At 36.1% G+C, this 10,000-nt stretch overlaps 1 protein-coding gene across 2 annotated transcripts in view; it reads left to right on the top strand.

Annotated features, from left to right (window-relative positions):
• LOC106879083 (coronin-7) overlaps nt 1-10,000 on the top strand; it is a 121,168-nt gene that overhangs the window by 41,394 nt on the left and 69,774 nt on the right. For both annotated transcript variants that reach the window (XM_052969835.1, XM_014928516.2), the window contains exon 2: nt 6,741-6,933. In XM_052969835.1, coding sequence (XP_052825795.1) covers nt 6,871-6,933 — 63 coding nt within the window. In that variant the 5' untranslated portion in view covers nt 6,741-6,870. The remainder of the gene's footprint in view (nt 1-6,740; nt 6,934-10,000) is intronic.

Raw genomic sequence — 10,000 nt, 5'->3', positions numbered from 1 at the left:
CAAAATTCACTCACAAGGCAATAATCGATCTGAGGCTATAGCAGAAGACACTTTCTCAAAGTGCTGTGTGGTGAGATTGAACCTGAAACCATGTGGTAGCAAAGTGAGTTCCTTAATCACGCAGCCATGCCTGCACCCATATTTTAAAAAGAATTAATAATAATTTGTTTTTTAAAATAATTTATATGAAGTTATGACTTAGTGCTTTGCAATCATCATGCGATTCCAAGTTCCATCTCAATGCATAGCTCTTTAGATAAGTGCCTTCAGGCTGACTGTGAATGGAATTTGGCTGATGGAATTTTTGTAGCAGCCTGTAGTGAATACATGTGTCAAAGTCTGTGTTTATGTTTACAATGGTTTAACCCTTTGGAATTCAGTTTACCCTCTCAAATATAATGCTTATTTATTCACATTGATTTTGAATTAATCATGCATTATCTTGTACCTTCTAGATTTTGATGAAGTAATTGTTGTATTTTTAAAATGGCATTTGAGAGTAGATGTGAGAGGTGGGATTTGGTTGGTTTGAAAATAAAACAGGCTGAATATTTTGGCCAGATACGGTCGGTTTAAATGCTAAAGAGTTAAAGACTGACTTGCTTACATTGTGTCTCTTTATGCCTCATAACTTAACAGTTCAACAAACTGTGATCAATTAGATGAATTCCAGACAGGGATAGATAAATCTGCTTAATATGATCATCTAAAACTCTGTCAGTCATGCTCCAACATGGCCTCAGTCTAATAAAAGACTATTAAACCAACATAATTCCTTCATATCCCTGTTCTTTTCTATTGATTCCTACTTGATTGTTTTTATTATCTTCCCCCTTCTTTGACTTGCCATAAATTTATAAACATTTAATCAAAGTACTCATCGAAGATTATTGTTTTAAGTTATTGAATTCACAATTTAAGATGTGATCTATATTATAACTATATTACTAGTTTGTTGCTGTCTTTATCCAGAGCAGGCCTAATTGAGTAGACCTGTGATAAAAAAACTTTCCATTTACGACTATCCTGTCATTTTGTATATCACAAATTACATTACCTGATGTTTCTGTCTTTTTTAAGATGGTAGTGTGATTTGAAGAAATTTAGTTGCAGTTTCTAGTTGGTTAAGTAACCATGTTAAAGTTGCATTTACTTGCTAATTTATTTCGTTACAGTGGCCTTTGTTAAAGGCATTGATATTGTTTTTATGGCGTTTTAAAGCTTATTTTATGGTTATGTTTACCAGTTTTTTAAAAATTTTATTTTTATTTTATTTTATTTTCTTGTTTATTTTTTTTATCAATGAGGTTATTTTGGTTGTGGGTTGTGTTTGATAATACGTCTGGCTTTTATAAGGTTAGATATTTGGGTTGTGCTGTTAGAGTTGTATCTCATACTGCACTGGGAACGTGCTTTTTTTAGGTACTTCTGCTATTATTTTGTTGAACATATGGATTTCAGTGTTGATAATTGTGGTTTTGTTAAACTCTGTGGTGTATTTATTGCTTGTTGATATCATTGGCCTTTAGCAGCAGCAACAGCTGGTTGCAATGAAAAAACTATGAGGATTTGAAGGAATATTGTTATAACTTGTTACTTAGTAGTCAACTGGTCCCTCTATCCTGTTGTGTATAAGTTATTCATTTAAGTCAACATACAATCATCTTAATGGTCTCAGCCCTGGGGGTGATGGGGATTTATCTCCCTATTAGTGATATAAACAAGAGTGCATGTTTCACCAAAAGTCAATATGAGAATTTCTCTCGTGGTAACTACTGCAGTATGGCTTGTTCTAACAAAACATACACGTTTAAATGAGCATAAATATCACCTCTTGGTATTAATTCTGCCTGTGTTACCATTAAATATTTTTTAACAAGCCCACTGGCTAATCGCAACACCAGTGTCTGTTCTGACACTGTTATCCTATATCCTATATATATTACACTGTTATCATATATCCTATTATCCTGCTATCCTATATCCTATATATATTACTATTGGTGGGGATGAATCGCTGCTTGTGGTTGAGCATCCATCATTGACAAGACCAAGGGCGGTGGAAATCACATGACCTGGTGGTCTCAGTGCTGGAGGTGACGGGGATTTATCTCCCAACTAGCAGTATAAACACGAGTGCATGTTGCACCAAAAAAGCCAATATCAGAATTTCTCTCATGGTAACTACTGCAGTGCAGCTTGTTCAAACAGAATGTCCACATTTGAGCAGGTGTAAACAATCTTCTGTATTCTGGAGACATATACAGGTACAACACTGACTTTTCAGACCCTGATGGTTTGGAATCTCTTATAATCCATTCTAATTTATTGTAATGTACAGGTATCTGTATATCGTTTAAGTAAATTTAGTATTTGTCTAATTTAAAGTGTGTTGATCAAGGTAACCAATACTAGTTCAGAGAAATTAGTAATCCAGAAATGCTTTGGACCCAAAAGTTCTAGAAAATCTATGTTGTACCCATATACAATCTTAGCCTCCGTGATAATGCGACCCAGCTTTGGGTATGATATATATATATATATATATATATATATATATATATATATATATATATATATATATATATATATATATATACTCTTTACAGCTTCCATGATACTATATGCATCACTATTTTTGTTGCTCAAATAATATTTTTCTGATTTTAACTTAGGAAAGGAAAAAGATTTGTATTAATTTAATCACTCTATATAATTTCATTCGTTTATCATATATGTGAATGGAACCACTGTCTTATGAATATAATCATTGATATGCTAGTGAGGGAGCACCTGTGTAGTTTCTCAAACTGATCAAAGTAGCAGACAAATCTCTCACAAGAAACTTATTGCTATCTTTAGAGTGCACACTCCATGTTTTAAGGTGATAGATATGAGAAAAGCTTACAATAAAATGAGATGATCACAGTCGAATTGTGGATCAGATGATGAAGATATGCCTAAACTGACATGTTAGATGCTTTATAACTATATGTTAACGTCGTTAAACTTTTGAATATCTCTTAACTTTTTAGTTTGCTTTTGTCTATAACATTGATTGATTGCATTAAATGTGACTAAAGCTGTTTGATAACATTTGGTTTTTTTCATCCATGGGAAAATATTTTACATGTTGAGTAAAGTCGTTGCCAGTGCCGCTGGACTGGCTCCTGTGCAGGTGGCACGCAAAAAACACCATTTGAGCGTGGCTGCTGCCAGTACCGCCTGACTGGCCCTCATGCCGGTGACATGTGAAAGCACCCACTACACTCTCGGAGTGGTTGGCGTTAGGAAGGGCATCTAGCTATAGAAACTCTGCCAAAAGCAATGAGCTGGCAGAAACGTTAGCATGCCGGGCGATTAAATAAGTACCAGTTATGCACTGGAGTCGATATAGTTGACTTAATCCGTTTGTCTGTCCTTGTTTGTCCCCTCTGTCTGTAGCCCCTTGTGGGCAGTAAAGAAATAAGAAACTCTGCCAGATCAGATTGGAGCCTGGTGCAGCCCCCTGGCTCGCCAGTCCTCAGTCAAACCATCCAACTCATGCCAGCATGGAAAGTGGATGTTAAATGATGATGATGATGATGATGATTTCATCGCTTCATCTACTTCGAATTTCACTATTTAAAAATGATTTATTACAGTATATAGTCTTTTGTCAAATGATCAATAGCCATCCTTATTTAGAGCAATGATTCTCAACCACTTTTTGCCTATGCAAGCCCCTTTGATTCCTATCTTGCTCAGGTGGACATCCATACATAGCTATTCAATTCTTTTATTCTTTTACTTGTTTCAGTCATTTGACTGCAGCCATGCTGGAGCACTGCCTTTAGTCGAACAAATCGACCCCAGGACTTATTCTTTGTAAGCCTATTACTTATTCTATCGGTCTCTTTTGCCGAACTGCTAAGTTACGGGGATGTAAACATACCAACATCAGGTGTCAAGCGATGATGGGGGGACAAACACACACACACACACACACACACACACACACACACACACACACACACACACATATATATGCACACAATGGGCTTCTTTCAGTTTCCGTCTGCTAAATCCATTCACAAAGCTTTGTTCAGCAGTCTGAGGCTACAATAGAAAACACTTGCCCAGTGGTACTGAACCCAGAACCATGTGGTTGGGAAGCAAGCTTCTTACCACACGGCCACCCCTGCACCTATTCAATTTTAAAAAAAAAACATATTTTTATATTTAGATATTATTAGAAATTGTATTAAAAGATTGTCAAATTATTTGATGTATTGTAGAAGAAATATAACCAATTTATTGCACAATCTGTGGGCCTGGTTGAAAAACCACTGATTTAGAGCTTTGCTTTTTCATTTTCGTATGATTTAGGCAAATGTTTAATATGGTATGTCACAAAGAAATTTGATCTATAATCTTCCCTGTGAGATTCATTATTCTCAGATCTGTTCCTTCTAAATTTATCCATTTAGATTAATTTTTTTCTATAGCATTGATTACGGTATTCATCTTTCTTTGACACTCTATTCATATAATGCAGTTTTGTGAAAATGTGTATTGTAACAAATTTTTTAAAACTAAACAATTGTATTGTATACCAAGTGACTTTTACGTTAAGAAATATGTTCTACCATATTAAAAGCAAAGCAACAAATGAATTTCTTTGGAATCTAATAATCAGGTAAAAGAACCACTCAGGTTTCTACTTCATTGCTGATATCATCCATTTCTTCACCATCCTTTCTATAGATATGTATTATTGATTACTCCAACAAATAAAAGTATTTTAGACTATATATATAATAACATTTATAGAATTTCGATTTCATTTGCATTTATTTGATCAAACAATGTGCATTTGCTGTTTACTCTCTCAATTACTCAATCATCTATGTACTTTCAAGATAGCTAGAGATTCTTTTCCTAAAGAAGTTCTATCTGTATATTGTTATCTTTGGACTTCTTTTTATTAATACACTGGCATAATATTAGTTTATGCTTATATTTAAAATATACTATCATATCTTTTTTTTTTTTATCATCTTTCGATTGTATATGAACCATTTTCGTTTTTAGCTTGCAGTATAATTCTTAATCCTCTCTAACAGTCTGAAAAGTTTTCATTTTCTCGTGGCTGCTCGAATGCATTTCAGGTGCTCATCAAAGCAGAAGTTCAGCACATTAAATACATTACCCCCCGGCCCCACATTATACATATCGTTTATACATTTGTGTGTGTCTGTGTGTCTGCTTTCCTTGACATTGCACAGTAGTTGTAAATGAGTGTCACTGTCATACAAGTGACATCCTTTGTTTCCAGTTTTCTGTGTAAATATGCCCAGCCATGAGAAAATATTTACCTTGCTTGAAAACAGGTGAGTGTTGGTGACTGGAAAGGTATCTGACAATAAAAAAATTTGTCTCAGTAAATTCTGTCTGACTCCTGCACAGAAAGATTGGCATTAATATGAAGATGATTTATACCCATATGTATGTGTTTAGGGATACACATACATATATGTGTGTACACACACACACACACACACATGCCATGTTATGTAGAAAAGAACCTGTGCCAGTGCCACTTAGAAAGGCACCTGTGCTGGTGCCACTTTATAAGCACTTGTGCTGATTACACATTAAAGGCATTCATACTGGTGCCACTTTAAGAGCACTCACCCTGGTGCCATGTTTAAAAGCACTTGTGCCAGTATCACATACAAAGCACCCAGTGCACTCTGTAAAGTGGTTGTCATTAGAAAGGGCATCCAGCAATAGAAACCTTACCAAAATAGACAAATTGGAGCCCGAGCAGCTCCCTGGCTGACCACCACCTGTCAAACTGTCCAATCCATACCAGCATGGAAAATGGACATTTGATGATGATGATGATAGATAAATATATATATGTGTGTGTGTGTATACACACACACACACACACACACACACACACACACACACACACACACACACACACACACACACACACACACACACATATACATAATAAGAGGTTAAATTAGCCTCTTTAAGAGATGGTATCATCCAATGAATTACTGGTTTAATACCTATTTTATATATCTGTCCCTCTCATCTTATTTTTACCTCGCATCACTTTACCTAAACTAGTCACTCCCTCATCTGTTTTCCTTTTAGTCATGGAGGCTGGCTTAGGCTCTTCAGTTTTTCAAATTGCAAGGTAAACCCAGTATTTCTGGTGCCACAGAAAAAAAAAACGGACCTAGTATCCTCTTTAAAGTAGTTGATGTTAAAAGGGCATCCGGCTATAGAAGCCAAGCTAAAAGAAAAGCTTTGGAGGCCAATGGGTCCTCTAACTTGTCAGATCCTGTCAAACTGACTAACCCATGTCAGTATAGAAAGTAAAAGAACAACGATGAACAAAAGGATGAAACACACACACACACACACACACACACACACACACACACAGTATATATATATGTGTGTGTGTGTGTGTGTGTGTGTGTGTGTGTATAGCATGAGTTTTTGTTGTTGTTGTTTAGCTCCATGCCAGCCTTCATAAAATAGATCTGTTGGCTCATTGATAGTCAGTCAAATGACTAGGTGCAGTCTACAGTGATATGGTGTATGCTTTTTTTATGTCTGTTCATTCAAAGGGTTCTATTAATTAAATGTTATTTATTTACTTTTGATTTAATGATGTATTGCACTCTGCTATAATTAGTCTTTTAAGTTCTTTTTATTTTAATCTTGTATTGCAGCTATTTCAGTGGAAGGGAGCAACAGTAAATATAGCATCAGGAGAATAAGCAAGCTATTAAAAAAAATAAGAAAAAATTATTGCCTCAGCTTTTAACACCTGTCATTGTATAAAGCCAGAAGTCAATCAAAATGGCCTGGAGATTTAAAGCTTCGAAGTATAAGAATTCCTGTCCGAAATTTCCTAAAAAAGAAGTAAGTATTCAGTTTTATTTCTAATAATTTCTGACAATAATTTTTTTAATATCTGGAATAATGTCTTGTAATCCCATAATAACAAGGATGCTATCTTATAGTTTTAATAGGGTCAGGAATGGCCTTGTGGTTAGCAGTTTGATTTGTGACCATCATATTTCAGTTTCAATTCTTGTGTTTAGCACCTTGCAGTGTGTCTCGTCTGGTAGAATCGTTAGTACACCGAGCAAAATGCTTAGTGGCAGTTTGTCTTTGTGGTCTGAGTTCAAATTCCTCTGAGATCGATTTTGCCTTTCATCCTTTTGGGAGTGAATAAAATAAGTACCAGTTGAACACTGGGGTCGATGTAATTGACTGCGCCCTTCCCCTAAAATTTCAGGTTTGTACCTATAATAGAAAAGATTATTTTTAGGTGTTATTATTAGTTGTCTAAGTTTGTCATGTGTCTTATTAATATTTCTTGCATTATTACTATTATTATCATTATATTCATTGTTGTTATCATTATTATTATTATTATTATTTAGGTGAAGATGGCAGGCTGGCAGAATCGTTAGCATGCCGGGTGAAATGCTTAGCGGTATTTTGTCTGCCACTAACTTTGAGTTCAAATTCCACCAAGGTCGACTTTGCCTTTCATCCTTTCAGGGTCGATGAATTAAGTACCAGTGAAACACTAGGGGTGATGTAATCGACTAGTCCCTTCCCTCCCCCCAGATTTCAGGCCTTGTGCCTTTAGTAGAAAGGATTATTATTATTATTTCGGTGGCAAACTAGCAGAATTGTTGCTGCACTGGACAAAATGCTTAGTGGCACTTCTTCCATCTTTACATTCTGAGTTCACACTCCACTGAGGCCAACTTTACATTCTGAGTTCACACTCCACTGAGGCCAACTTTACCTTCCCTGCTTTTGGAGTTGATAAAATAAGTACTGATTTATCACTTTGATCGATGTGATTGACATTCTCCCTCCTTTGAATTTCACATCTTGGGCCTACAGCTGAAGGAATTTTTACTATCATCATTGAAAGGCAAAGTTGATCTCAGTGGAATTTATCACTTTTCATTAATACTATTGTACTTATTGTCCTGTTTTCTGCCTATGTAAGCAATGCCACCTATATATATTCAGCACACCATGTTTTAATGCTAGTCTTATAAAGTGCCAATTCAATATATTCAACTACACGTATTGTGTATTTTATCTCACAGGATCATTTGCATTGCAATATGGTTAAAAACAGAGTGGTACAGAAGCAATTGTAATAGATATTAAAGTTGTACTAACTTCATATTTCATCTTCTTATTTATATATATGTATGTATATATATGTATGTATGTATGTATGCATGTATGTGTCTATGCATGTATGTATGTGTGTATGTGTGTGTGTGTGTGTGTGTATGTGCACATACACGTAAGTGGATGTCAGAATCAGTGAGTAATTGGGCAAAACATCCTGTGGTAATTGGATATTTAATTTTCTGAGTTCAAACTCCCTTCATTCTTCTAAGGTCTGTCATCATCATTGTCATCACCACCATTGTTTAACATCTGTTTTCCATGCTGACATGGTCTGGACAAGTATTTAATATGTTAACTGCCACGGCATGTTACTGGAATTTACCGGAGACACCACATATTTCCGTTCACACTGCATACTGTTTAATTACAACGAAATGTTTTTTTTTGTTTTTTAACAATATTTCATAATTAAACTTTAATATCTAGCACTTATATTATTTAAATATCCTCAAAACCATATCAAAGACACAGAATAAAATATTTTCTCAAATTATGGAAATGTACCACTGATAGTGCATAAGGTGGTTGTGTGAAGTTTGCAATGACCCACTGGTGGTACATGTGGCAGTTAGCTTGCTAAATTCTAAATTTATAGGCTTAGGCGTGGCTGTGTGGTATGAAGCTTGCTTCCCAACCACATGGTTTCAGTTTCAGTCCCGCCACTTGTGCAAGTGTCTTCTACTATAGCCCTAGGCTGATCAAAGCCTTGTGAAAGGATATGGCAGGTGGAAACTGAAAGAAACCTGTTATATATATATATATATATCATCGTTTCGTTTAACGTCCGCCTTCCATGCTAGCATGGGTTGGACGATTTGACTGAGGACTGGTGAACCAGGTGGCTACACCAGGCTCCAATCTGATTTGGCAGAGTTTCTACAGCTAGATGCCCTTCCTAACGCCAACCACTCCGAGAGTGTAGTGGGTGCTTTTACGTGCCACCGGCATGAAGGCCACTCAGGCGGTACTGGCAATGTGCATACTCAGAATGGTGTATTTTACGTGCCACCTGCACGGGAGCCAGTCCAGCAGCACTGGCAACGATCTCGCTAAAATCTGTGTGTGTGTGTGTCTCTGTTTGTCCTCCTGTCATCACTTGACAACTGATCCTGGTTTGTTTATGTCCTTGTAACTTAGTGGTTTGGCAAAAGAGACCAATAGAATAAGTACTAGGCTCACAAAGAATAAGTCCTGAAGTTGATTTCTTTAACTAAAACCCTTTGAGGTGGTGCTCCAGCATGGCTGCAGCCAAATGACTGAAACAAGCTATAGAATTATAAATAAATACTAGACAAATCATTGGGGCTGATAATGTTGACTGAAACCCATATTTGGCAGTGTCCTACTTACAAGTCGTATTTTTGAATGGAAAGTCCACATTGCAATGATTTATGTATAAATATTAGAAGCCAGTGCATTTTCACAATATATGGTATGCACTCACACCGGCTCAGTCCATTATGTTATTAGCATGTGCTGTTATATTTTCTGAAATATTACTCTTGCTTGGTTTTGTGTTACAGCTAATGTGATAATTTGTCATTATTATTTACTTTTCTGAAATTTGACCTGAAGTTGTTGCCATTAGTTTTCGACTTTCTACCATTACTGCTGCTGCCCTTATCAGCATCGTCATCTTGAATGTAATCACCACCACCACCACCACCACCACCACCACCACCATTACAACAAGGATCACCACCAGTACCGTCATCATCATCTTCACTACGTCACAGCTACCACCACCACCACCTCCACC

The sequence above is a fragment of the Octopus bimaculoides genome, chromosome 7, assembly GCF_001194135.2.
Source record: "Octopus bimaculoides isolate UCB-OBI-ISO-001 chromosome 7, ASM119413v2, whole genome shotgun sequence".
Lineage (NCBI taxonomy): Eukaryota > Metazoa > Mollusca > Cephalopoda > Octopoda > Octopodidae > Octopus > Octopus bimaculoides.
The sequence above is the reverse complement of the archived record's forward strand: the minus strand, read 5'-3'. Positions and strand labels throughout refer to the sequence as shown.